Source organism: Pseudorca crassidens, chromosome 14 (genome assembly GCF_039906515.1).
Source record: "Pseudorca crassidens isolate mPseCra1 chromosome 14, mPseCra1.hap1, whole genome shotgun sequence".
Lineage (NCBI taxonomy): Eukaryota > Metazoa > Chordata > Mammalia > Artiodactyla > Delphinidae > Pseudorca > Pseudorca crassidens.
The window spans coordinates 72,159,265-72,186,767 of record NC_090309.1 but is presented as its reverse complement, the minus strand read 5'-3'; the positions used below and the strand labels follow the sequence as shown (position 1 = coordinate 72,186,767).

The 27,503-nt window shown below is 46.8% G+C and overlaps 1 protein-coding gene across 2 annotated transcripts in view; it reads right to left on the bottom strand.

The window, feature by feature from the left end:
• Positions 1-4,864: 4,864 nt before the first annotated feature.
• The window catches only part of KIF3C (kinesin family member 3C), a 35,592-nt gene continuing 12,953 nt past the window's right edge, over positions 4,865-27,503 (bottom strand). The window contains exons 2-8 of one of the 2 annotated variants that reach the window (XM_067703512.1): positions 21,402-21,503; positions 20,642-20,764; positions 19,144-19,262; positions 18,555-18,671; positions 7,933-8,038; positions 7,582-7,754; positions 4,865-7,342 (exon numbers count right to left, since the gene is read on the bottom strand). In XM_067703512.1, the coding sequence (XP_067559613.1) occupies positions 7,249-7,342; positions 7,582-7,754; positions 7,933-8,038; positions 18,555-18,671; positions 19,144-19,262; positions 20,642-20,764; positions 21,402-21,503 (834 nt within the window). In that variant the 3' untranslated portion in view covers positions 4,865-7,248. Of the gene's footprint in view, positions 7,343-7,581; positions 7,755-7,932; positions 8,042-18,554; positions 18,672-19,143; positions 19,263-20,641; positions 20,765-21,401; positions 21,504-27,503 lie in introns of both variants that reach the window. The other variant, XM_067703511.1, reaches the window with a different exon arrangement.

Here is a 27,503-nt window from a genome sequence, read left to right as displayed (position 1 = left end):
CATTAGAAATAAGTGTACCATTCTCCATTAAAAGGAATCAGGACTCTTGTGATAAGTCTGGAATATCTTTCTGTGCCAGAAAGTAAGAATGTATACAAAAAGTAATGGGAACATTTCAAAAGAACACAGAAGCCAGCTTGAAGGCACTGCCACTGATCAAATCTGGGATAATTTGAGTGTCAAAACAAATCATAGTAATAATGGAGTACAACCCACTGAATATAATAAGAATCCATGAGTCCATATTGATATAAATAAACAAAGAGATAAGGAGAAGAGAAAGCAGCTTCTAACAAGTTAATGCCAACTAATAAATGTAAGAAAAATAATGGAAGTCAAAAGCCACTGTTTGGCAACCATACAGTAATAATCAATTCAAGGAGGAAATTATCAATGGACATTAAAACCATGGGTAAAATTTAGAGGAGTGGAATATTACATAATTTCACAATATCCCCTCACAAGATGCTTATTAATTACTAATGGATATACAGCAGAAACTAACACAACACTGTAAAGCAATTATACTCCAATAAAGATGTTAAAAAGAAAATTACAAATGGATAAAGAGTGACTACTTTACAATAGAGAAGCCTGGCAGACACCACCTTAATAAACGATCAAACTGGGACTTCCCTGGTGGAGCAGTGGTTAAGAATCTGCCTGCCAATGCAGGGGACACAGGTTCGAGCCCTGGTCCGGGAAGATCCCACATGCTGCGGAGCAAGTAAGCCCAAGCCCCGCCAACTACTGAGCCTGTGCTCTAGAGCCCGTGAGCCACAACTACTGAGCCCGTGAGCCACAACTACTGAGCCCGCATGCCACAACTACTGAAGCCTGCGTGCCTAGAGGCCGTGCTCCGCAACAAGAGAAGCCACTGCAACGAGAAGCCCGCGCACCGCAACAAAGAGTAGCGCCGCTCACCGTAGCTAGAGAAAGCCCACCCGCAGCAACAAAGACCCAATGCAGACAAAAATAAATAAATAAATGAATTTTTTAAAAAAAGGCACTTCAATAAATAAATAAATGATCAAACTTAACATCACCAGTAATAGGACAAAGCCATGTCATCATGTTCCACCTAATGGGATACAGTAAAAGGACGACAGCATCACTTCTGTGCATCACCTGAATCTAATCATGGGAGATATCAGACAAACCTGAATCGAGGGACAGTCTACAAATTAACTGGCCTGTAATATTAAAGAATATTAAAGGCGGCATAAAGGTCAAGAATGGACTGAGGAATTCTTCTAGATAGGAGACTAAAGAGACATGATAACTAAATACAACACATGATCCTGGATTGAATCCTTTTGCTATAAACGTCATTCTAGGGTCAGTTGGCAAAACTTAAACGAGGTCTATGGGCTAAGAGTACATGGTAATTCTTAGTGTGATACCCACAACTTTTCTGTGAGTTTTAAATTATTTTTTAAAAACCAAATAAAATAAACACACAACAAAAAACATAACCAGTGTGTCTAGCAAATAAGTCCTTATGCTCTCCAGGCCCAGCTTGCACACCATTTGTGTGACTTTCTGGAAATCACTTTCTTTTTCTGGGTCTACTTTTTCTTATTGCAAAATGGGAGCTTCGGATGTTAACAAATAATCCCTTTGGTTTTCTAGACCAAACAAGGTAGCAGCCTCCCCCGGGCCAGTTGTAAAGAAAGGACTTGTGGTTGAACACAGGGGCTCCGAGGTGCCCTCCAGTGGCTCTGTGCCCTCTGCCTCTACCACCCCCGAGGAGGGCAGTCCTGGTGTTTACACAAGCAGGTGGCCCCAGTGCCGGTGCTTGAAGGGCAGGCCCAAAGGAGTATGACACAAAATCACAAATGGCTGCAACTAAGATTCTCATACTTGAGGGAGCGTTCATTGGAATCACCTTCAGATTCCTGGCAAATCCCGTTTCACATGCAGATTCCTGGCAAGTCCCCCCTAACACTGACTTAAACCCCTGGGAGTTTGTCTGGCACCATTAGAAGTCTAGAAGTGGACAGACCCAAGCTGGCGCAGCAGCGCAAACCCTGCCAGGGACTTGGGACTCACGGTCTCTCCGCTCCAACAACCTTTCCGTGTTATGCTTGTTGCCTCAGGGTTGCAATATCTTTGAACAAGCCTGACATACTCTCACCCATGAAGTTTGCATTTGCTTTCCCTCTCCTGGAGTCCACTTCCTTACCTCCTTCAGGACTTGGCTCCAATGTCATCTTCTTAGTAAGTGGCTAATAAGGGGGTGACTACAACCCCCCAATCCCTTTCCATCACCACCACCATCAGTACCTAGAACTCCCCGTCTCCCTTCTCTGCTTTATTTTTCTTGGCCATTCACATTGTCATCTGACCCTGCAATAGTTTTTTTTGTTTAATGTTTTTCTCCCCACCCTAAAATTAAGCACTGTGAAGACAGGGGCTTCTGTCTGTTCTATTCACTGCTGTATTCCCAGCACTTAGAACAGTACTTGGAATATACGGGTAACAGGTGCTCAGTAAATATTTGTTCAATGAAAGAAGGTACTTCAGGAGGTGCATTTGAATTCTGGGCAGGAAGAGGATATGGGAAGAGGAGAAATGGGTGATATCTACAATAGGAAAAGCAAAAACATTTCCAGAAATCCCTAGCCAACTTCTACTTGCATCTCCTCAGCCAAAACCATGCCCCATGGCCACCCACTGGTGCAAGGGAGTCTGGGAATATGAGTATTTTTAGTTGGGTGCACTGCCCTCCTTGAACAAAATTATTTTGTAAGAAAGGAGGAAGGGAAAAATGGATATTGGAAAGGCAACTTGCAGTGTCCACCTCATGGATCTATCCTGGATCTAACAAAGCAAAACCTCTGAGGGTGGTATTTTTGGTGCAGGTGATCTGTTATAAGAAAAATGGCCAGAAGGAAAGGATGAGCCCAGAGCAAATTTTTCTTAAGCCATCCTGGGTGATGAATACACTGGTTGTGAACATCTGTTTTGTTGACTTCCCAGAGCACACTCCACCCCAACTGCTACCCCCATCAACTTTTTTGAGGAATATCTTTATTTCCATCATCACCACCCCATGTACACATGGGTACTGCAGCAGGATTCTTGGAGGTCTTGTTCATATATCATGTTCCCACCCACCTAACCCAAACCACTGAATTGGAATCACATTCCCATGAAGTTGGCACTGGGACTTCTAAGTCTCTCCGAATGACTGAGTCATGTAAACAGAGAGCTGCTGGCAGGCGTATATTCTAAGTCACAGACTGGAGCAGCTGAGGAAACAGCATGAACCCCACACAGAAAGTACAGTGAGATAGAAAGGGTCTTTGTGGGGTCTGAGTCCCTGGCACTAGGTCGTTCCTGAGAACTGGTTCTGTCTTTGCCCATGGTGTCCACAGCATGCTTCCGTGTCCTTATTTCGTTCGGGCCAACTTAAGCGAATCTTTAGTAGTGGCCAAGAGTTCTAACTAACACACACCCAGACCTAGGCGTCTGAAGACAGAAAGAAGTAACTCTGGAGGTCAGGTGCCCAGGCTTGGAGAAAGAAGAGAAATACGGCAGTTGCCATACTGACAAGCAAGGGGACCCCAGCCAAGGGTGAGTTCCAGCCCCCTGGCTGGTCTGTGGAACTCTAGAACCGCCTATCTGAGCCACACAAGTGAGCCCACGGCTAACGGGAGGAATGAGTGGTATTAAAATAGGACCTCAAGGTTAAGGGTTTGGTGATCTGGTTTTATTCCCACCACTCTGCCCTTCTGTCCCTGGCTTGCACTACTTGTAGAACATGTAGGGTGCCTATCAGTCCTGAGGTGCAGATGCACTAGAGGCACAGAATCAAAAAATACAGGCTTTAGCGTCTGGAAGTCCAGCTTCATCACTAACCCTACGTCTTTAGCCAAGTTAGTTAATTTCCCTAAATTTCATCAGTAAACCAGTGACAACCATTCCCACCTGGGAGGATTAAACGACTATGGGTGTGTAAAGTACCTAACAACACCTGGCAAATCCCTCAAGCAGCAGAGCCCTGGAACCCCTTTGGACCTCAGGGCTGGAGCTGACACAGAGGCAGGAGGCCCCTCCAGGAGAAGCGTCAGTGCCACAATGGGCACGCGGCCACGCCCTGTGCACCAGGCTAACCTCAGTGCTCTCCCAGGAGTCAGGGCCTCGTGTGTGTTTGTTTGTTTTTGACCGCAGCACGCAGCTTGTGGGATCTTAGTCCCCTGACCAGGGATCGAACCCGGACCCCTGGCAGTGGAAGCGCCGAGTCCTAACAACTGGACTGCCAGGGAATTCCTTGGGCTTCGTGTTTTTTAGCAGCAACTACTTCTCATTTCCTGTAAGACTTCCACGCTACAGGGAGCCGACAACTAGAACCCAGAGGGAGGGAAAGAGGCCCTGGGAAGACAGGATAAGGGGAAGCTAGTCTTGAATTATTTTAATTCAGCAAGCACCTACCACGTGCCAGGCATATCGATGTGCTTTACACACATTATTGCCTGTTTTAATCTCTCTTGGCTGATAAACGGAGGAGCAGAAGGGGCACAGCTGTTAAATGATATTGACAGCTCATCTGGACAGGCAGTTCTGAAATCTGCTAATAGCTCAGAATTAACTGGGAGAGGACCGCTAGCTTAGAACACGAACAGCTGCTGCCATGGCTCGGGCACAGACTTCAGACTGGAGCCTGAGCCCTGCCCCCTCCGCCTTGATGCTCGGACGGAGCCCCTTTTATTAAGCAGCCAGTTCTTTTCCCAGGTGCTCATCACTGCAGCTGGGCTCCAAATACTCTTGAACCCCTCTTGGAAAAAACAAGGAAGAGAGAAGGGAGAACATAAAAAGAGAAGTAGAAAGAGTCAGAGGGAAGAGAAGGCAGGCCACCAACTCTGTAACGATACTCATTCCTTTATTATCGACTGCGTTAATTAGAACAGGGCTGGAGCCTGCAGGTTGCTGGCAGCACTGAGCTGCAGGTGCATTTCAGCTCAACAGAGAGATCTCATCCTAAGCCAAGAAGACAGAGGGTAATGTTTTATATATATATTTATATATTCCATATGTCCTGTATCGTCATATGTATAGAGTGACAAGAATGGGCCACAGCATTGCTAACTGTTGTCCTAAATGAAGACCATAGCAACAGACACGGAAATTTGGTCCTAATCAAGGCCCTTACTTTGTCAACCAAGTGTTTGATACATCAAGAGGAAAAGAAGAGAGAGAGAGACAGAGAGACCGAGATCCAGCCACCCTGGTGGCCCTGTTCCCAGCATATCTTACACTGAGTGTAGAGTGTCCCCCGTGGAGGTAAACACACACACAAACACGCACACACATACACACGTACACAAAACTGCAGGCAGGAGCTCCTCCTCTGACCACACCTTGGGCCCAGCCCTCAGACAGGGGGTGAAGAAGCTGGGTATATTGTGCTATAAGACTGTGAGGGTCAAGTGACCAGACAACGCAGAGTCGATGTGTCCAGGTGATGAACGGGGCTAACACGTGCGGCTTCATCCACAAATGAGAAAGAGGTCAGTGGGAGAGGCTGCTCAGCGCAGGACTGGAGGTCCCTCTGTGCCCAGGCCCCCTGGGAAATTTCTACACACTGGTCTTGTCCCAGCCACAGCCGAAGCTCTGATCTGAATCCTGGGTCTCAAATAATCTCCTGGGCTCTGATGAGAAATGTTATTTCCTTGAAGGACAGAAGCAAGTGGCAACTGAGTGGCCCAGCTACCTGGTCCCGTAGTTACGGCAGCGATGACAGCATCACTGAATTAAACTAAACCATAGCTTGGTCCTTAGAGCAGAACTTGAACTGTGCAAGAAGCTTTCAGTTCCTGACGGAAAGAGAAAAACCAGGTAGTCGGCCCCTACCACCACCTCCCACGCCCCCAATTTCATGTCAGTTTCATGCCTTTCCCCCGGTGACAAAACTCCTCATGTTCTAGGAACTGGAGACTCCATTATCAGGTCGTTTTGAAATCCCAAACCACATGTTTTCATTCATGATTACCTCTTTACCCTTCCACTAAACTATACAATTAAAAGGTAAGTCAATGAAAATTAACCTCTCTTTTTTTGGTAGAAATTTACTCGAGTTACCTGGAGACATACCGGGTTGTCACAAAGGAAAGTGAGGAGTACTTCCCTAGGGACCAATTTGCACAATGCTGAAGAAAATGTCAGTCTTGTCAACAAAACAGTGCCCAGCAAACGTGATTCAGAAACAGGGGTAACAGGCAGAGTTGGCAGGTTGCGCCTGGGCCTCCATCTCCTGTGCTCAGTGAGGGGGAAAAGCAACAGATTCTGTGGTACCTTTGTTTAGCCAGAGGGAGAAGGATACTGATCCCTTCCACTGTGAACGGGGATCCAGGCAGCTGCAAGGAAAATGATGAAAGCAGGAAGGAGCAGCATCTCGAAGATGGGGAGCTGGCCTGATTGCTTGTCGGCCAAGGTTAGTTCTCCGAGGGGACAGAAACAAAGGGCCGTCCCTCGATGACTGTCCACATTGTCTCTATTACTGTTCCATTTCCTGAAGGTCCCAAGGACGCAGCAACCGGTGGGGTCACAATTCGCATCCACGGGTTGGGAAGGTGGGCAGGAAGCAGAGTTTGGGAAGCCACGAGTTCTTGCCAAAGCTGAAAAGCATGGACCGTGTGGCTGAGGTCACTGGAGTCCTTGAAAAGGAGCCCAAGAAACCGAAAGAGGTTGTTTGCGACCCAGAAAGTGGAGAGCGGTCTCTGTCCGCCGGAAGCACAGGCTCAACACCACCAGGATGGACGTCTCTTGGCCTCGGTGGACACCTAGCATTTTTCTAGTCCCAGAAAGTGCTCAGGAGCTGCTTACCGGCAGTGCAGGAGGAGATGGGAGATTACGGAGCGCGCTGGGTAGAGAAAGCACTCTCTTCTCAGGCCCCGCCGCCCTCCCTCCTGGGGGCAACTGACAGGGAGGAGCATGAGGTCTGATTGGGGCAGAGGGGGGTCTAAAGTCAGGAGACGAGGAGGCTGTGCGGCGACCATGGCAAGCTCAGGCGAGGGCACCTCTCCCACAAGAACTGAGCTCCACGAATAAATAACATTAATTAAATAAAGGAGGCTGAGAGCCAGCAGAGGCACGGTCTGCCAGATTCTCGCCCCGCACACATATGCACATGCGCACACACACACGCACGCACGCACGCACGCACACCGAGCGTCAGGCGAGATGATCCAGGGTTGGCTGCCCCGTCCCTGGGGTCTGGGGGATGGGCAGCCCGACTGAAGGTTGTCACTCGTGGTCTAGCGCTGTCGTGGGGAGCAGAGCAGCGGAGGCCAGCGAGGCGTGTGCAATGGAAGGTGGAGGCCGCTGAGGACTCTGGCACCTGCAGGGGAAGGGGATGAGGTGGGCGAGAGGGGAGGGTGGGGAAGTGCAGGAAACAGAAAAGTGAGGACTTTTCTTTCCCTCATCCTCTTGCTGTAGGAAGTTGGCTCCCACAGCCCCAGTTTTCACTCTCCCTTCATGCCCTTTGGGTACAACCCAAGCCCTCCTCAGCCTCAACCAGCCCATGGGGTTACCATGCCTTCTAAGTCTACTGCCCACTCTGACCGTGATGCTACTGACCAGGATCTGGACTTTCGGACTTTAGATGTGGAAGGTCTTTCCAGAAAGCTGTCCAACCGCATGAGTCTCTCCATGTGTAATGCACGGGGGTCTTGTTCTTGATCATGAGAGAATTCCATCTCAAAGACCGCTGGAGGGGACACATCCAACTCCAGAAACATGATGTTCTCGGCCTGTGGTGGGAATATCAGGCCAGACGTGAGCACTGGCCCTGATGCCTGCATCTTCTGGGCACTTGGGAAATAACGGGAGTAGCAAGGGTGATGAGGCAGGTAGAGGAAGCAGAGGTTGTGAGCATCACCTCCCTTGGGCGCTCTCTCCCCTCCCCCCTTCTACTTCCCAGCTTCTTACCCTATACCTGGGGTGTGACCCCATTGCCATGGCAACCCGAGCATACTGGCTGATAGGCCTCTTGTAGCCCACTGCAGATGTTGGCCGCTTCTTCATTTGGCTGTTACTGCTGTAGGGAAGAGGCTATATTTAAATCTATTTCCTCCGAACACAAAGGGAAAATGATATCATGATGGGTTAAGCACCATTCAGGTAGTCAGTAGGCCCTGCAGACTGCAGGTTCTGGAATTTTCTTTTCTTTGCTCTAATACAACCTGACAGCTCAAAATAGTATAACACAAGGAGACACATATTTCTCCACTCTTGTTGCTTCAATTATTTTCCACAGTGAAAAGGTTTGACTAAAGGCTGGAAAAAAGAAAGGAAATCCAATCTTATTTTTAGCTGTCAGACTCGTAGACTGACTTCACACACTATATAAAACCATCAATTAGTGGTTCTGCTTTTCATTTTCCTTCATAGGATTTAACACAATAAAATGATTAGAAACTCAGGCTTGAACTGCAGGTGTTCCAAACTAGCCAAAACAATCTTGAAAAATAACAAAAGTAGAGGATTCACATTTCCCAGTTTCAAAACTTATTTCAAAGCTATAGTAACCAAGGCTGTGTGATACTGGCAGAAGGACCGACCTATGGACCAATGGAATAGAATTGAGAATCTAGAAATAAACCCTCATATGGGGTGGGCCAAAAAGTTGGTTCAGGTTTTTCCGTAAGATGTTACTGAAAAAGCCGAACGAACTCTTTGGCCAGCCCAATATTTTCAGTCAATTGATTCTCTATAAGGGTACCAAGACCATTCAACAGGGAGTGAACAGTCTCTTCAGCAAATGCTACAGGGACAACTGGATATCCACACACAAGAAAATGAAGTTGGACCCTTCCCTTGTACCATATATAAAAAACTAACTCAAAATTAATCATAGACTTAAATGTAGGAGCTAAAACTATAAAACTCTTAGAATAAAACAAAGGAGTAAATCTTCATGACCTTAGATTAGGCAATGGTTTCTTAGATATGACATCAAAAGCCCAAGCAACCAAAGAAAAAATAAATAGGACTTCATTGAAAACTAAAAATTTCTGTGCTTCAAGGGACATCATAAAAAAAGTGAAATAACAATCTTCAAAATGGGAGAAATTACTTGCAACTCATAAATGTGATGAAGGACTTACATCTAGAATATATAAGTGACATTTACAAATCAAGAATAAAAAGACAAATAACCCTGTGTAAAAATGGACAAAAGATCTGGGCAGCCATTTCTCCCAAGAAAATATACAAATGGCCAATAAGCACAAGAAAAGCTCAACATTATTAGTCATTATGGAAATGTGAATCAAAACCATAATGAGATACCACTTCACAGCCACTAGGATGACTATAATCAAAGAAGACAGAAAAGAGCACATGTTGGTGAAGATATAGAGAAATGGGGAACTTCATGCATTGTTGGTGGGAATATAAAATGATGCAGTCACTTTGGAAACAGTTTGGTAGTTTTTCAGAAAGTTAAACATAGAGTTGCCATATGACCTAGTACTTCCACTACTAGATACATATAATCAAGAGAATTGAAATCATGCTCACGCAAAAACTTGTATATAAATGTTCATAGAAGCATTATTCATAATAGCCAGAAAGTAGAAATAACCCCAATGACCATTGACTTATGAATAAATAAACAAAATGTGGAATATCATAGAATGGAATATTATTTGGCAACGAAAAGGAATGAAGGACTGATGCATGCTACAAGGTGGATGAAACTTGAAAACATTTTGCCAAGTGAAAGAAGGCAGACACCAAAGACCACATGTGATATGATTCCATTTATATCAAGTATCTGGAATAGGCAAGTCCATAGTGACAGAAAGTAGATTGGTGGTTTCCTAGGGATGGGGGACACTGGGGAGAATGAGAAGTGACAGCTAATGGGTTTGGGGTTTCTTTCTGGAGTGATGAAAATGTTCTGGAATTAGACAGTGGTAATGTTATACAACTCTGTGAATATACTAAAATCCACTGAATTATACCCTTTAAAATGGTGAATTTTATGATACGTGAATTACATCTCAATAAAGGTATCATTTATAAAACATACAAAACTCAGGCTTGGCTTTTTTTGTTTGATTTTTTGGCCGTGTATCGTGGTCTGCAGGATCTCAGTTCCCCAACCAGGGACTGAGTGCTGAAGGCACTGAACCCTAACCACTAGACCACCAGGGAACTCCCAGGCTTGGCTTTTAAAAAGTGCATATTCTTTGACCCAAATTCCCAGTCCTAGGAATTTCCCTAAGGAAATAATCAGAGATAGGGACAATTTATAAGCAGAGATGTTTGCTGCAATATTATTTACAAATGCAAACAATTAGAAACAACCCAAATGTGCACCAATAGGGACCAGTTTATTATTCAGCCAGGTGAAGGAATAGTATGTAGTCATTTCAATTGTCTTATGGCTCTGTGTAGACATGAAAAGGTTTCCACAACATAGTAAATAAAAAAGCAGATAAAAAGATGACATTTTTTTGTTTTGTTTTTATAGGAGTGTGTGTACGTGCGTGGATGCTTAGAAAAAAGTCTGGATATTCAACAAAATGTTAACAATGATTGTCTTTGGATCGAGTGATTATGGGTGATTTTTATTACCTTTATGCCTTTCTGCAATATCTAAATTTTTTACAATGTATGGTTAATCTTATATCTAATAAACTATTTCAAATACTCAGAAAAGCATGGAATATATATCTGTTCGCCTATCATCCAGCATTGTCAAATCTTAACATTTTATTATACTTAACACCAAATCTTTAAGAAATAAAATGTAGACACAGTTTTTAAGACTCCATCACTTTCCTTCCCCAGAATTAATCACTCTCTTGAGTTTCGTGCTTATCAATGTCAGGCATATTTTTATACTTATTTATATATGTGGCTATTCATAAACAATATATATGGTATCTGTATGCCTACTTCTTAGTTTTATACTGTATGGTATACACACTATATTGTTTTGTGCCCAACAAACATGGCTTTTATATTTATCCATGCTGCTCTAGATTAGATGATTAAAGTTTAACTATATTGACTATCTTAAGGTTTCAATATAGCATTTTATATATGTTATATATATATATTTTTTTAATATATTCTCTTGTTGATAGACATCTAGGTCAATTCCTTTTTCTCTCTCCCTTTCTATTTAACACAGTGCTGTTGTGAAGAGTTCTGTGTAGGTATCTTGAAGTACATAGTCAAGTTTCCCTGGGGTATATACCCAGGAACGGAATGGTTCCGATGTGCATTTTCCGCTTTACCAAATTGCCAAATTGCTTTTCCAAGTGGCTATATACCACGAGAAAGTTCCCATTGCTCTATATCCTGGCCAACTCATGGTATGTTAAGACTTTTTACTCTCAGCAACTTAATGAGTGTGAGGTATTGTATTATTCAAAACAAAGATAGGAAAGAAAACAAGTTATTTCCACTAAAAAACACAATACAGGGTTTGGAGTGAGGTAGATCTGAGTTTGAATGTTGGCTCTACCCCTTACAACTCTGTTACCTTGGGAAGCGGCTTAGTATCTGAGCCTCAGATATCTCATCGCGATCCTACAGAACTGCTGAGATTAAACAAGATAAGCACTTAGCACAGTACACCGCAAGGGCTCAACACGTGGCAGCTGTGATGATTATTAATTCTCAATTCCACTTGCTAATTTCAAACAGGGATACAGATGAGCAACGAAAAAAGCCAAAAGGCAGACAGAAAACAGAAGAGAAGAAACAGGCTCAGTAATTCAGAGATAGGACACTCTGTCCTTGAATAGGAGAACAAGCCGTGCAGGCGCCGACGGAACAATGCCCGCCTTCTGCCACAGAGAGTAACGAGAACCACATTCCCAGGGTTTTTTTTTTTACCAAGTGTATATAAAAGAGTGCGGATCCCACTTAGGGTCCCTGCCGACCCCTCTTCATAGATGAAAACAAGGAAGACAAGGCTGTGGAAGCCCCAGCTGGTTCTGCTGCTATGGACCCTCTGGAAGGTGGGCGGGCTGTGCATGTGGACAGTGGCAGCACCGGGGGAGGGGAGCGGGAAGATCAGTAAAATAACAACTTATCATTTATAAGGTGCATCTGTGCATCCCATTTGAACTTTACAACCTCCTGAGGTGCAGGCAGGGCAGACAAGGAGATGAGGCTCAGAAAAGCAAAAGCGCCTTTGTGTCCAAGATCGTACAATTAGGAAGAGACTCGGAATGGATTCTTCCCAAATACTCTTTTTAGGATGCCACGCTGTCTTTCAGGAGCGCACACAGAACAGCCTGGGCCTGAGTGTGCCTTGAAGGCTGCAGGCTCTGGGAACAGCACAGGGGGACAGGGCTGGGTGAGCAGAGCAGTGGATCAGGGCGAATTGGCAGCCTGACCCAATAAAGATGCCAGGGCTATTCTGGGTGGCAGGTGGGAAGCAGGGGGTGGGGGAGGGGAGTCTGTAATTGGGACACCAAGCTTCCCATCTACTCTCTCCTCTGCCTCAGGCCTACTTTCCATGATTGATCCGTCTGTAGTAAGCAGGTTGTGGCTGACAGCCTAGAGTGGAGGCCTGGCTCTGCAAGTATCCACCCCTCTTGAAAGAAACCCACAACAGCTATCCTGTGCGTCGTAGATCCCCAGAGTTCTCTTACGACCCTCCCTCCACATGGCTTCTATCACGAGATTATATAGATTTTCCTCTTAATATTAAAAAGTTCTCTCTCAGTCCCATCTCAGAGGCTGACCCCAATCTCATTACCAGCTCTATCTGCTCACCACCTTTCCCCCCTCCTGTTCTGAAACCCGTCAGCCAGCATCATAGGGTGTGTTTTCCTTCTCGGTCCTTTACAAGCACCTGACACAGCAAATCTGACTTTTCTCCATGATTGGATCCCTCCCTCCCTGCAGGTGAGCTGTCCACCTTGTAGCATCCCCCCTGCATGTCTGAAATCCCACTCTTCTTCCCAGTTCCCCTTCTCACGGCACACAGCCTGCCCGGGAAGGCAAAAACTTCTCCCTGTTTCAGATTCTTTTTCAGCTGTCACAGGCCTGTGAATGAATCTAGGGACTCAACTCAGAGCTGAGCATGTTCTGACTGAGGTAAACTTTGCCTCTGTAAGGAAACCAGTTTAACTTTCTATCCTGATTCTATTTAGAGCAAGGAATGCTCTGCTCTCTCTCTCTCTAAATTTGGAGGCAGCCTGATTTAAAGATCAAAATCTAGAACGAAAGCAACAAACCAAACTGTCCTTCTATGGCACTTGTAAGGCATGATGGCAAACTAGTTTCTCTGGAGTGCCCACAATTATCATACTGGCTTACTGGTACTATTTATTTATTTATTTTTTTACTGGTACTATTGCAGCCATTTATGGATCATCTTCTCTGTGCCAGGTACTGGCCTGGAACACCCTCCACCCCACCTCCAACACACACCACACACACTATCTCACTTCAATCTTGATAATCCTGCAGGGATTTTTTTTTTTTTTTATCCCGACTTTTATCTGAACTTGGGTTCAGAGAGGTTAATAAAAAACCTTCTCAAGGCAGAGCAGGGACTAGAATTCAGAACGTTCTAAATCCAAAATCCAGTCTCTTTCTACTGCACCACGATACTTTGAAAAGAGTCTAGGATAGCAGGGATTGCAAAAGGCAAGTGGCTAAAGTTACAAATAGAATTTTGTGAACTGTAAACCATGGGCTACAGACATTGCCAAATATACAACCCTTAGAAGACAGTTTTGTATAAACACAATTAAAAATAAGGTCCATGATGAGTAACCAAAAATAAAAGGTCATATTTGTAAAATAGTTATGGTTAGAGCTGGCTGCAGAAATGTGTTTTGCAAAGTAACGTTAACACAAAATTGTTTGTGATTGTGGAAGGGACCTCACCTGAAGTTATTGTGCATCAACTAGCAGTGGCCTAGAGGTAGTGGAGAAAAAAGAAAAAGGGATAGACGTCCAGAATAAGTTGATTCAGGGTGTGTTTCAAGAGCTCCCCGACAATAACTCCTTGTTTTAAAGAGAGGCTCGGGGAAGAGTGTGTGGGGTAAATGCTTGCAGCTAGTGGAAGAGGGGAAACGTTTTTCCAACAAAAGCTTTCTAAAGGGACGGTATGACTTTAGGTAATTTCTTTCCAACAATGCTTTTTTCCTCTCCTTTTGAGCAGCCTTCCGTGTTCTAATCCCCAACACACCACAGGCCAAACGGAAGCAAAATATTCCACACTTGAATTGAGCAAATGGGACAATGCCTTGATTAGTTAAATATGCTTTGGGAAGAAAGAGGTTTTTCAGCCCTGATTAAGTTATGTTGCAAACAGTGGGACCCAATCCTCCCAGAGAGGCAGCTTGTTCTACAGTCTCAGTCCACAGGGCTCCCCGAAATGCGGGAAGCTGCGTCCAAGGACCTGCCCACCCTCAGCCTTCTGCTATGAAAGGAGGGGCTTGGGGCAAAAGATCTCAGAGATCCAGGCCAGTGATTCTTACATCGTGATGCTACCCTGGGGCTCTCTGTTGCTGAGTCACTATCATGCTTGGGAATTCCAATTAGGAGGGAATTGTTTTTACTTTATTTTAACCACCAACTGCTGCTATACAAAAGTAATTTTTAAAAAAATGAATTTATTGAGGTTGAATTAATTTAAAAATGAATTTATTGAGCTGTCAGAGCTTGAGGATTTTTGGCTGCACCGTGTGACATGTGGGATCTTAGTTCCCACACCAGGGATCAAACCCGTGCCCTCTGCAGTGGAAGCCTGGAGTCTTAACCACTGAACCGCCAGGGAAGTCCCAGTAGAAAGTAATTTTAAAAATTTGTTTTGTATAAAAACTTCCTAGATCTATTATTACTTTTCTTTTTTTTTTTTTGTAATTTATTTATTTATTTATCTATTTTTGGCTGTGTTGGGTCTTCGTTGCTGCGTGTGGGCTTTCTCTAGTTGTGGCGAGCGGGGGCTACTCTTCTTTGTAGTACGTGGGCTTCTCATTGTGGTGGCTCCTCTTGTTGCGGAGCACGGGCTCTAGGCGAGCGGGCTTCAGTAGTTGTGGCATACGGACTCAGTACTTGTGGCTCACGGGCTCTAGAGCACAGGCTCAGTAGTTGTGGTGCACGGGCTTAGTTGTTCCACGGCATGTGGGATCTTCCCAGACCAGGGCTCAAACTCGTGTCCTCTGCATTGGCAGGTGGATTCTTAACCACTGCACCGTCTGGGATGCCCTATTATTACTTTTCTTTAGTATTTTTGTGATTTTTTTTTAAGTTCTGAGATAAATATTATTTATTGCAGTTATCAGACAATGGACAAGTGACATTAGAAAAAAGAAAATAACCTGTAGTAGTAATTCAGAATAGCATGTAGTTGACTGCCTGGCATTTACTAATGTCTTTTTGAAGTAATTTATTTATTGGAATTTTTCTTAAAGAAATTTATAATACCTGTTTATATCAACCGTATTTAAGTACAGTGGAGAACACTGGGATGTCACAATTGCCTTAATACATTTTACCCTTACCCAGATATATTTTGATATTTTCTACACAAAATATATACTCTCTGTATTCTGAGGAGGTAAATATATATTCTGTATAAAACAGCATGTTTAAGTTGTGAATATACTTAACCATAATTTTGAAAAAGCTTGTAAATGTATTTATATCCTTACAATTTTAATATAAAATTTTAAGGGAACACAGTCTATCTGGGATCCAGTTAGAAGCACTGCTAATAGAGATGTACAAATGCAGGCTGGGGAGCAACTCTGTGCAGATTTAAGTCAAAGGGGTATGTATGTCGAGACCAGTTCTTCCCAAAGAGTTATGGGACACTATAGCGTAAGCTAAAGCCCACTGCCTGCTTTGAGCCCGTTTTTTTTTTGTTTGGTTGGTTTTTTGCTTGTTTATTTGTTTCTTTGTTGTTTTGGCCTCCTCATGGCATGCGGGATCTTAATTCCCTGACTAGGAATGAAACCCGTGCTCCCTGCAGTGCAAGTGTGGAGTCCCAACCACTGGACCGCCAGGGAATTCCCCACAAGCAGATTTTTGAGGAAAGAGCCGAATTCTTAGGCTTCCTAATGGCAAAGAAAACACTGAATCTTTCTCTCTTTGCATTACTTTCCAAGAGCAAGAAGGATGGTGGGGGGAATCAGAAGAGAAGGGAAAGGTGGGAAAAGAACATCACAGGCAACTCCCTCTGCCCAGAAAGGTTCTGGTTCTGAGACCTAGAAAAGAACATGTAAAGAGCACAAATTCTCCTTTAAAGCAAAGAGAGGGATAAGAGGCTAGGAAAGGCAATAGCTCAACAGTAAGCAAAGATACCAATCTATATTTTGGAGGACTTCTTTCTTTTTAAAAGTTGTCACTGGGCTTCCCTGGTGGCGCAGTGGTTGAGAGTCCGCCTGCTGATGCAGGGGACACGGGTTCGTGCCCCGGTCCGGGAAGATCCCACATGCAGCGGAGCGGCTGGGCCCGTGAGCCATGGCCGCTGAGCCTGCGCGTCCGGAGCCTGTGCTCCGCAACGGGAGAGGCCACAACAGTGAGAGGCCTGCGTACCGCAAAAAAAAAAAAAGAAAAAAAAAAAAGGTGTTACTGGTATCTACTCTAAAAATTATTTAACATGTGCTGTTTTAAGATAGCTGTTTTATTTTTAAAAATCTGTGAATGGTTTTTCAGTGTATGCAAACCATTTTATTTTTGCAAAAAAAAAAAGAGAAAGAAGTTATTTAAAAGGTTTTTTAATTTAAAAGTTATTCGGGTAAAAGGAAGAAAGTAAACTTAAAATAACGAGAACAAAGAATGGAGATTCATAACCATTAAGCAGAAAGCTTATCTTAGCTTCAGGCAAAGCACCCACCACGCTTTGGAGTCTGGATTCTGTGCTTAGGTGGTCAAGTAAAAACTGCAGGGACAACGTTTTGAGAAATGAATAAACTCCTCTGAAGCATGAAATTTTCAAAACTCAAATCAAGATCCATTCTCAGTTCCAGATTAAAGGAGATGGAACAGGAATGACAATTAAATGCAATGCACCATCGCAGGTGAGCCGGTGGGGGAATTGCTGTAAAGGACATTATTGAGGTAACAGAATTTCCTGAATTTGATCACTGTACTGTGGTTATGTAAGAGAATGTCCTCACTCTTAGGAAATATGGGTAAAGGGTTGACTGTCTGCAATTTAATTTCAAATGGTTGACGGGAGGGGATTAATAAAGCAAGATGTGGCAAGATGCTAACAACCGGGGAGTTTGGGTGAAGGGCATATGGGAATTCTTTGTACTATTCTTGCTTTTCAAACTTAAAAAATTTTTAAAAACACACGCCTTCTCAGAGCGTCTCTCATCCCATCTCTATCCAATGTAAAGAAATTCCTCCACCTACAAACTTTAAACTCAAGAACTCTGTAAGCACAAAATAACTCTACACAGCAGAAGCCTCCCCAGCATCTTCCTCCAGCAGATGGTGCTGGAGTAGTAGTTTTTGAATCTAGCTTCCTGTAGAATCAGCTGGAAGCCTTGAAAAACATTTTTCTTAAGCCCTGGGATCCATGCAAGACCCTTTAAATCAGACTCTCTGGAGCCCAGCTCACAGGTGATTCTAGTTGCAGCCAGGGTGGAGAACTTCTGCATTAGATGACGTACTACTGCAGGCCTCCACTTAGATTGGAAAGGTGGATTTAAATCCAAACTGATGCCATTGAAAAGTCCTTTACTCAAGAACTTGCCACTTACAAACTTGTGTAGTGTTGCCTTGCGTAGGATCAGCCCTTCAGAAAGTAGACAAATTAAGTAGGCATCTGTTGCTCCAGTGAGAAGCTGTAGACCTCTACAGCTAGCTTCCCACCCCAGCTTTGGGGAGACTCCTGCCCTATCTTGGCGTTAATATTCCTAGGATAGATAGAGCAAAGAATCTCTAGGGAAGTGCATTGGTGTCAGGCCTCCTGAACACCTCTGTACACAGATTGTCAATGAAGGGACAGTGGTCCAGCTGGGTGAGGTAGTCACTCTGCTGGGTTTGAACATCCAGTCTTGTTCTTCATGGCCACCAGCAGAGGGAAAGGCACACCCAGAGCTAAATGCACTTAGCTCTGTTACCTAAGAGCTAGGATGTGGAAACAGGTGGAAATGCTGAATCACCCAGCTGAGTGAGGCTACAAGGACCTCACATCTCTATCATTTCTTGATCTGATTACTTTTCTGTATTCCCCACTGGACTGTGAGCTCTGACCGTGTCTGATTTACCTCCCATCTGCAGAGTCTCCTACAGTGTCCAACACATAGTTAGTGCTTGGCAATATCATCTGTTGTTGCTGTTTTTGGCATCTGACAAATGAATACTCACCAGACCGACCAAATGTTAGCCAGCTAGTATTTTCTGCATCCCAGACCAATGAGACACTGTACTTGACAACCCTTCCTTCATGGAGACCCCAACATTAGGTCCTGGGAAACCCATCCTCCATCTGCACCCTTCCCAGCCCTCCCCAATCCACTAAAACGTCTGTCTCCCCCAGGCCCCTGGCCACCCCGGGCCTGGGGCGAGCTGGCAAGTCCCTAGGCCCAGACAGCTGGTGAAGGACTCACGCTCCACCGGGCATGAGTGGCTGGAACTTCCATTGCTCCTCCTCGCAGTCCAGGAAAAGCCGGTTCATGATCTTGTTCTTCTCCTCAGGGGGGATGAAGTTCTCGATGATTAGGTACCTGGGAGGAGGAATGAGGTAGACAGGGGATCACGTGAGACCGCACAGTGTATATGAAGGTTGAAGGATGAGAAAAAAGAAGCAAAGAGGCAGAGGGAACAGAGAAGGTGGAAAAACCAAAAAGTCGGGGGGAGGGAATCCCTAGAGAAATAATAGAGCTTGCAAATCACAGTTTCTAATGCAAAGATTATAGACTCAGGGCCTTAGGAGTTACTTCTGGGCAGCACCTGGCATGCACTTTGCGGAGTGCATCAAATGCAGGCCGAGGAGAGTAAGGAGGAAACAGGAGGTAGAGGAAACTCCAATGGGCCCCTCCCCCATCCCTCAGACACATTCTGTTCCTAAGGTACATGGACATGGGTGAGGAGACAGTTGGAATGAAGCCTTCAGGAAAGAGAGGAGCCTGTCAGGGAGAGGCCCAGGGCCTGAGGGATGGCTGTGAGAGCCCCAGATGGAAAGAGGAGGGGCCCTACTTGAGCTTGAGCTCCCGGGTCTGCTCATTCTGTGCCTCTTCCAGGTCCTGCCGCACGCGGATGTACTCATCATGCTGGTCCTGGATCTCCGCCTTCACCGCCTGCAGCTTGGCGTAGAGCTGGGTGGGGACAGGTGCAGCTCAGAGGCGTTGCAGTGTGGCAACCAATGTGGCTCCGCTCCGCTCACCCAGCCTGGGTCCCGACGGCTGCAGGCTCAGGGTCCACCAGCTCGGTCCAGGATGAGCCCAGGGCCCACCTCTGAAGCTCCCTCCTGCCCCACCATCCATCGGAATGGGTTATTCTAAAGGCTGCCCTGTCCCTCCCACACTGTGGCCTGTTAACCTGCTCTCTCAGCTGCTGTCCACATCGTGCAATGTTCAAATCTGAAGGGACCCGAGGGACCTTCTGGTCCAACACCCCCTTTTATAGGTGAGGAAACTCAGGCACAGACTTGCTCAAGGTTATACAACGAGATAACAGAAGAGCCGGAATCAGGACGCGAGTATCAGGACTGCCATCCAGGGCTCAGGGAAGGAAGGGAGCCTCAGCCAGTTTGCAAGATGACCCATCCTACTCCTGCCTCTCCAGCGGCTCTCGAAAGTAGGGGTGTCCGGCTTCCCTGGTGGCGCAATGGTTGGGAGTCCGCCTGCCGATGCAGGGGACACGGGTTTGTGCCCTGCTCCGCGAAGATCCCACATGCTGCGGAGCGGCTGGGCCCGTGAGCCATGGCCGCTGAGCCTGTGCGTCTGGAGCCTGTGCTCCGCAACGGGAGAGGCCACAACAGTGAGAGGCCCGCGTACCGCAAAAAAAAAAAAAAAAGTAGGGGTGTGGAGGGCAGCTCCAACCTTCCTGTCCCACTCCTAACCCACTGAAAGCTGTGTCCCTGGAAACTGCCACTGGAGCTGGGCCTCTGCCTGGCCTGCTCTGGGGCAGACACCTCAGCAATCTAAGGGCTCTCCAGGTTCTTCCCAGAATCCAGACTGGAATTTGCTGCTTCCTGCCCTAGGCCCTCAGCTTATGCACACGCCTTTCCCTGGCCATGGACTTTGCAGGGTCCTGGCAGCCAACATTCTCATCCCTGGAGAGCCCTGTGCTCCCTCTCTGAGCGCTCCCAGGCTCGAGTCTCCTCAGGTTTCCCCACCACTCCCCTGGCCTGCTCTGTGCCTGGTTATCCAAACTGTGACTCACTGGTGACACCAGAGTAAAGGGAGAAGTTACCCAGGACCACGAGGATGGCAACCCTGGAGAGTGGAAGTAAAAGTGTTCCCAGCCTGTCTGGCCCCTCCTGGCCCAGGAGGAAAGGCTCTATCCCACCCCACCCAGACCCCCGCCTTCCCCTGCTCCTCACCCAGCACCCACGCAGTGTAACTCAGGGGGTCAGCAGTCCAAGCAAAGCGGGGAGGGGTCGCTAAAGCACACGCCCCTTGGGCAGGTGACGTCTCGGGCAGAGGCTGCCAGGCCCTTACACACCTTGACCCAGTTCTGTGTGGCATCTCACCTTCTTGAGTTTCTTGGTTTTGACCTCCACCTCCTGCTGCAGGGACGTGTAGGTGCCCCGGAGCTCCATGGTCTCCTCGTCTCGGAGCATCATCTCCTGCTGCATTTCCCGTTCGCGGCGTTTCTAGGCCAAGGCAGGGCACAGGACTCAGCAGAGCAGAATGTACTGGGGAGCTCTGCCTACCATGGAACCTGGCTTCGTCATGACCATGGGCGCCAGGAGGCAGCAGGGAGCACCCCATGGCCCACATCCATTGCTCCCACCCCATCCTCAATGGAGCCTCTCTGAACCTTCTCAGCTCATACGGCCACGCTTTTGCCAAGGCACTGCCCCCCACAGAAGGAGACCTCAGCCCTAACAGCTGGGGCATTCCAGGGGTGTCAACCCCATATACCGATGTCCAGATACTGGCTTTCCAGCTGCCTCAGCCTCTCCCATGTAGTATCACAATTGATTGGTAAGACCAACAAACTGTGGTTCTTGATGATTTAGGACACAGTCCTGCAGTTGGCAAAGAACTCACACCTTTGTGGAAGGCCCAGGAATGAGTACCTGGTGCCTTACGGAGGCTGTCCTCATGGAGAGCCACCACCTGGGCAGTGGACCCATGGGATGCAGGGCAGCATACCTTAGGTTCTCAGCGCTGTAATTCCAGGGATCCTGAGCCCATGACGGCTCACTGCCCTAAGCCCCCCTGTGCGACCTCAAGGCTATGTGCCCCCTCCCACCCAACCCAGGGACCTGAAGACCCCTGCCCTACCTGCTCGGCAATCTCCTGCCTCTTCAGTTCCAGCATCTTCTGCTGTTCATTGGTGTGATCCATGATGTTCCTGCCCCCGATGAGCAGCTTGCTCTCCATGGCCTGCGGACACAGAGGGGTGAAGAGATGGGCTTTGGGGCTTTTCAAAGGGCCACAGCAGCCCCAGCTTGAGAGGTCTGGCTTCTCTGTTTTGTGGTCCTTCCAGGAGGGGACAGAAGATGTGTCCCAGAAGGAGCCTCATGACCCTCAGTAAGAATGAAGTTTTCCCCTCCAGCCTCCTGGGCCCCAGCACAAGGCTCCCATTCTCAGCAGGACCATTAGGTGAGACAGAGAGGGAATCCCTCAGAGAATACAGGGTACCTGCTCTGTTTGCTTTGGATATGGAAGCTTTGCTTTGGATATACGGAAGGCTGGTTCACCACGCTTGGGAAGGGAGTGTGGTGGCAATCTAATCCTGGCAACAGGACCCAGCTGCTGTTAGGAGGCGGGGAGACACCGGATACAGTCACTGGGCAGCCCGGCCCTTTAGGTAACTGGCTCCTGACTCAGGAAGGGGGTTCACACACAGGCAGCAGGAAAGGCTCTAATCTTCAGCTGGAAAACAGAAGAAAAGCCAAAGGGAGAAGACTCTGCAGCACTAAGGGGCACATGGGGCCCCAGAAGCAGCATGAGCTTTGGAGATGGCCAGAAAGACCTGGGCTCTACCCACCAACTGCAAGGTCTCGGCCGAGTTATCTGTCACCTCTCACGTCCATAACCCTGGAGCCGCCTCTGCTCCGGGAAGGAAAGCCACAGCAAACATCTGCTGAGTGCTACCGCTACCTGCCAGGTGTCTCCATCCTCACCCCCAGAGAGACCCCAGGCAACAAGTAAAGAAACTGAGAGGAACTAGCCTCAGGCCATGCAGCTAGTTGACAGGGGTGAGATCTGAGCTCCACGCCAGTCTCCCCACTGAGCCCCTGCGCTGTGTGCAGCACCCCCAGCCCGACCCAGCACTTGGCACAGACATTCCATAGGTGATGGTTGAATCTGAAGCTTAAATAATAAAGGAGTAGGGGAAACTGTTTAAGTTGTGACTACATTAAAATGCATTTTCAGGGACTTCCCTGGTGGCGCAGTGGTTAAGAATCCACCTCCCAACGCAGGGGACACGGGTTCGAGCCCTGGTCCGAGAGGATCCAACAGGCCGCGGAGCAGCTAAGCCAGTGCACCACAGCTACTGAACCTGTGCTCTAGAGCACGCGAGCCACAACTACTGAGCCCACGTGCTGCAACCACTGAAGCCCGTGCACCTAGAGCCCGTGCTCCGCAACAAGAGAAGCCACCGCAATGAGAAGCCCGCACACCGCAACGAAGAGTAGCCCCCACTCGCCGCAACTAGAGAAAGCCCGCGCGCAGCAACGAAGACCCAAAGCAGCCAAAAATAAATAATTAATTTTAAAAAATGCATTTTCATTATTGCTAGTCAGAGGGTGCTGCCCGGGGCATGCCAGCTGTCCACTGATTTCATCCCAGGCCCCCTGGAAGGTTGAAATCACCTTGAGCCACTGACCTGCCTGAGGGCTCTCCAAGCAGGGTGTGCTGGCAGAATAGGGGAGCAGGGGGTCCCTGTACCATCCGTCACGGAGGACAGAGCAGGACAGGGGTCCAAGGTTGCTTTCGTGGGGTCAGAGGTTGGGCTGTGTGAGGGTGACAGAGGACACGGAGTGAAGCAGGGCCAGTCAGAGCCGCCCCACGCAGCCTCAGAGGGAGCTGTTGCCAAGCAAGGCACCCTCCCCATGGCAGCGTAGCCAGGGCTGCACTAGCACCTCCCCCAGGCCCTGCTCCTGGCTACCATCTCACCATCCACCACCTCCACAGCACAGACTCCTTCTCTCTCACGGTCACACTTGTCCACCCTTTGCATGAGTGACTCCTTAAATTGTGTGCCCCAGGCATCTTACCCACCTCACCTGAGTCCCCGCCCTGCAGCTCACTCAGCCCTTCATCTGGCCAGTCATTAAATCCCATCAAGTCTGTCTTCTGGGTACAGCTCACCTTCTTCCCTCCTTTTCATCCTCATCACAACGGCTCACTTCACTGTGGTCCCCATGACTCACCTGGATCATTGCCAGGATCTCCCCCCACCTCAGTTTCCCCTTCCAGCCCTCTCCACATGACACCCAAGGGGATCCGCCAACCACACAAGTCTGAACATGCCTCTCCTCTGCTGCAAACTATTGAAAGGGCCTCCATTCCTTGCAGGATGAACCACAAAGTCTGTAGCAGTTACTGGCCCCGTGGGCTGGTCTCACCTACTCCCCACATATGCTCTGTGCTCCAGCTTTGCCAAAAGAATCCCAGCCCCCTGAGTGGGCTGTGCCTTTTCACAAGACCAGGCTTCTCTCCCTGCTTCACATCCACCTGGAAAATGGCTACTTCCCCTGCGAGACACAGCCTGAGCATCTTGGGAAGTTTTCTCTGATTCCCTCAACTCTGCATATTTCCTCCCTTAGTCCTCCTCAATAGCTAGGACACTTTCCTACTATTTTCCCATATTGTCCCATCATTTGTTTACATCCTTTCTCCTCTGTGTGCTCCTTCAGGTCAGGAATCATGTCTTACTCGGATCTGAGTCTTGGGACTTAGCACAGTGCCTGGCACACAGTAAATGCTCAATATGTTTGATGAACAGAAAGGACTCCTTGGGGTAGCCTCAGAGGGGGGCTTCCAGGTCCTTTCTCTGGGCTCACTCATCTAGAGCAGAACTGGATCTTCACCTCAGCTTCTCCTTTAATTGGTCAACCCACATGCACTGGCTAAGCAGGGTCTGGGCATCTGGGAAGCCTGGCAGGAGGGATGGGCTGGGTGTGAAGAGGGAGGAAGGAGGAAGGCAGCAGCTCTGCTTGTCCACAGAGGAAGCCCCCGACTGCTGCAGGCCATGGATAATTGATCCCTCTAACTGTAATGGCATTTGGGGGGACCTGGTATCTGGCCTGGCCCCCCTTCGAGGACACACTTGCCCGCTCCAGCCCTGAGTCCTCACACTTCCCTTGGCATGTTATGTGGCCCTAGTGTTCTTCACTCTTTGCCACCGAATAGAAAGACACTAGTTCTCAAAATAGGTTGCGTATTAGAATCGCCTGGGGAGCTTTTGAAACTCCCAGTGCCAGGCCACATGGCAGGGTTACCTTGGTCCCTTCCCCTCACAAGTGGCGGTGAGAACTCCCAAGCCAGATGCTCTAGAGGAGACTCTAGTAAGGAAGACACAGGGCGACAGCTGATGCCCTGCCTTCTCCTACCTGATGTAAAGACTGGGGATGAGGATGGAGAGAGAAGCACAGGGCAAGGCACCAAGAGAAAGAAAACCATCCTTTTCTTTGCACCTGCTATGTGCCAGGTGTCTCACTCTTACTTCTGCTAATAACCCTTTAGGCATTGAGTCTCAAACTTTGATGTACATTAGAATCACCTGGGGAGCTTTTCAAAGGCTCAGTGCCCAGGCTACATCCCACTGCCAGTTAAACTGGAAATGGAGGGGGCAGGTGGTGAGGTCCAGGCATCGGTGGTTTTCAAAGGTTCCCAGGGGATTCCAGGGTGCAAATTTGGGAATCACTGCTTTAGCAGTCCCCAGAATCAGCATTATCTGAGAACTTGTCAGAAATGCACAATCTCAGGCCCTATGCAGACCTAGTGACTCAGCATCCGAGACCCCCAGGTGACTTGTGCAACGTGTTTTAAGTGGCATACTACTAACACCATCATTTTTCTGCTGAAAGCTCAAAGAGGTTAAGTAATCCATCCAAGGTCACATCACAGCTGTTCAATTTAAATGGAGAATCCAGACCCAGGTCTGCCTGGCTCCAAAGCCCGTGCTCTTCCTACTGCAGACAATGTGTGGTGTGCTTTAGGAAGCAGAACCTGCTAAAAGAAAAGCAACATGTTTCCAGCAAGAGGAAATCATGTCTGACTAATCTCCAAGAGTTCTTTCAGGGACAAAATAGATTATTTCAGTCCACGGGGAAGCCAGTGGCCAGAACTTTAGAGGTTAAAATGCTCCTGGCAAGGTCCCACATCAGAGGTTACTCAAAGTTACATGGGGGAGGGGGTGAGGAGACAGAGAAACGGGAGGGGGATGAGGGAAAGGAAACAGAAATAAACAGGCACCTCTCTAGGTGGAAAAATGTCCAAATGTTAAATGGGGGTACTGATTTCCATCAAAAATCATGCAAGAAAGGGTGTACAGGTAAAATACCAACTTCACAGATGCCCCCAGATTCTTGCAGGTGGTAAAAAGCAGAATTTCTAGGCCGTGTGAGCTGACCAAAAAATGGCAGATGAGCTTCAGTTAGAGTTTTACATTTTGGGAAAAAGTAATCTTCGCTCTACTCATTAAATGATAGCTGTGAGCGATCAGTTATAAACCAAAACAGAGGGAAAAGAGGGGGAGTAATTCTCTGTTGTTCCCAGAAGACGTTGGCTTAATATGCTGCCACAGCTAAAAAAGCTAAGAGCATCTGGCCAGGCACCATCACCAAGGCTTTTTGGAAACAACACAAAAATCATTCTACCCTAATATAAAACTATGATGCAGCTGAATCTGGAGTACTGTGTGTAGTCCCTTGCTGCATCTCCGGGGACTTGAAGGAGAGAGAAGATCCAGAGAAGGGCAGCTAAAACCACGCAAGGGCTATTATAAGAGACTTAAAAAAAAATAGGACTCTTTAGTTGGCAAAGACAAAGAAAGGTTAAGAGGATGGACCTGGAAATTATACCATCAAAACAGGTGTGAAAAGGAAAGCTCCAGGCTTTTCCAATCAATCCTTGGTACAGAGAGTAAGAGCTTGTACCTTGAGTTTTAGAACAAAGAGTTCTGTTTATAGACGGTAATAAATTTATGGAATGTATTATCTCAGGGGTACTGGATTAAATACCTCACAGTTCATTAAAGGATTCTGGGGACACATTTTTAACCTTTTATTGTCTTTCTCCGCTTTCAGAAAACAAAATTGCACTAACATCAAATAACCACAGAAATAAAACAAAATGGGAAAAAAATTCATGTATTCCTCCTCATAGCTAATTAAATTGCTTTTCCCCCCAGATTTTTCCATATGCACACATCATTTTTTCACATCTATAGACATGGTATAAATATGTTTATGTCCTGCTATTTCCATTTCATCAAATATCTCAAGAATTTCCTGTTACTTCCATAAGGTTTATGATTATATGTTTAATGACTGCATAATGTTTAGAGTGGATGATTTATAATATATTTAATTAACCCCCATTATAAGATATTTTGGTTGTTTGCTTAATGTTTACAATAAACACTCTTGTGCATATAATTTTTTTGGCCGAGCAGCGTGGCTTGTGGGATCTTAGTTCTCCGACCAAGGCTTGAACCCAGGCCCTTGGCAGTGAGAGCACTGAGTCCTAACCACTGGACTGCCAGGGAATTCCCAATTTTTTGCTTTTTTAGAGACTTTCTTAGAAGGAAATTTCAGGAGTGGACAAAGGGTTATAAACGTTTCGTATATCTTAGAACATACTGTCAAGTTACCTTTCTAAACCGCTGCCAGCAATAAATAATGGAACCATTTTTATTACAATGTCATAGTCATGAAGTATTATCATGATTTTCAATTTTACTTAATAAGAGATATAAAATTGAGCCTCCCGTTTATTTTATATTCTCTATACCTTTGCGGTAGGCTTGCAAAGGTCTGATCTCTCCTTTTACAAAATGCTCCTTTATGCTTTTTTTTAAATTTATTTTTGGTGATTTTAAAGTGTGGAGATGGACCTGATTCAAAACGATTCTTTGTTTGTTCGGCCCACACCTTCTCCAGCTGCCCACACCTAGCTCAAGAAACCCATTTGGACATTGTCAGGCAGAACTTCAGCTGCCAGTCAGGCCCGGAATCTGATGCATCAGCCTAGACTCCCAGGGCCTCCAAGTTCCAACCCTCCTCCCACTGCCACCCCCATGACATGATTCCCGGGACTGGTTTCTGTGTTGATTCTTGCTCATCAGGCTTCGTGTTAAACCTCCTCCTTGGACCTGGAAATCTCGCTTCAGGATGTCTCCTTCTGGCCAGGCCCTGGGCTCCATGAAGA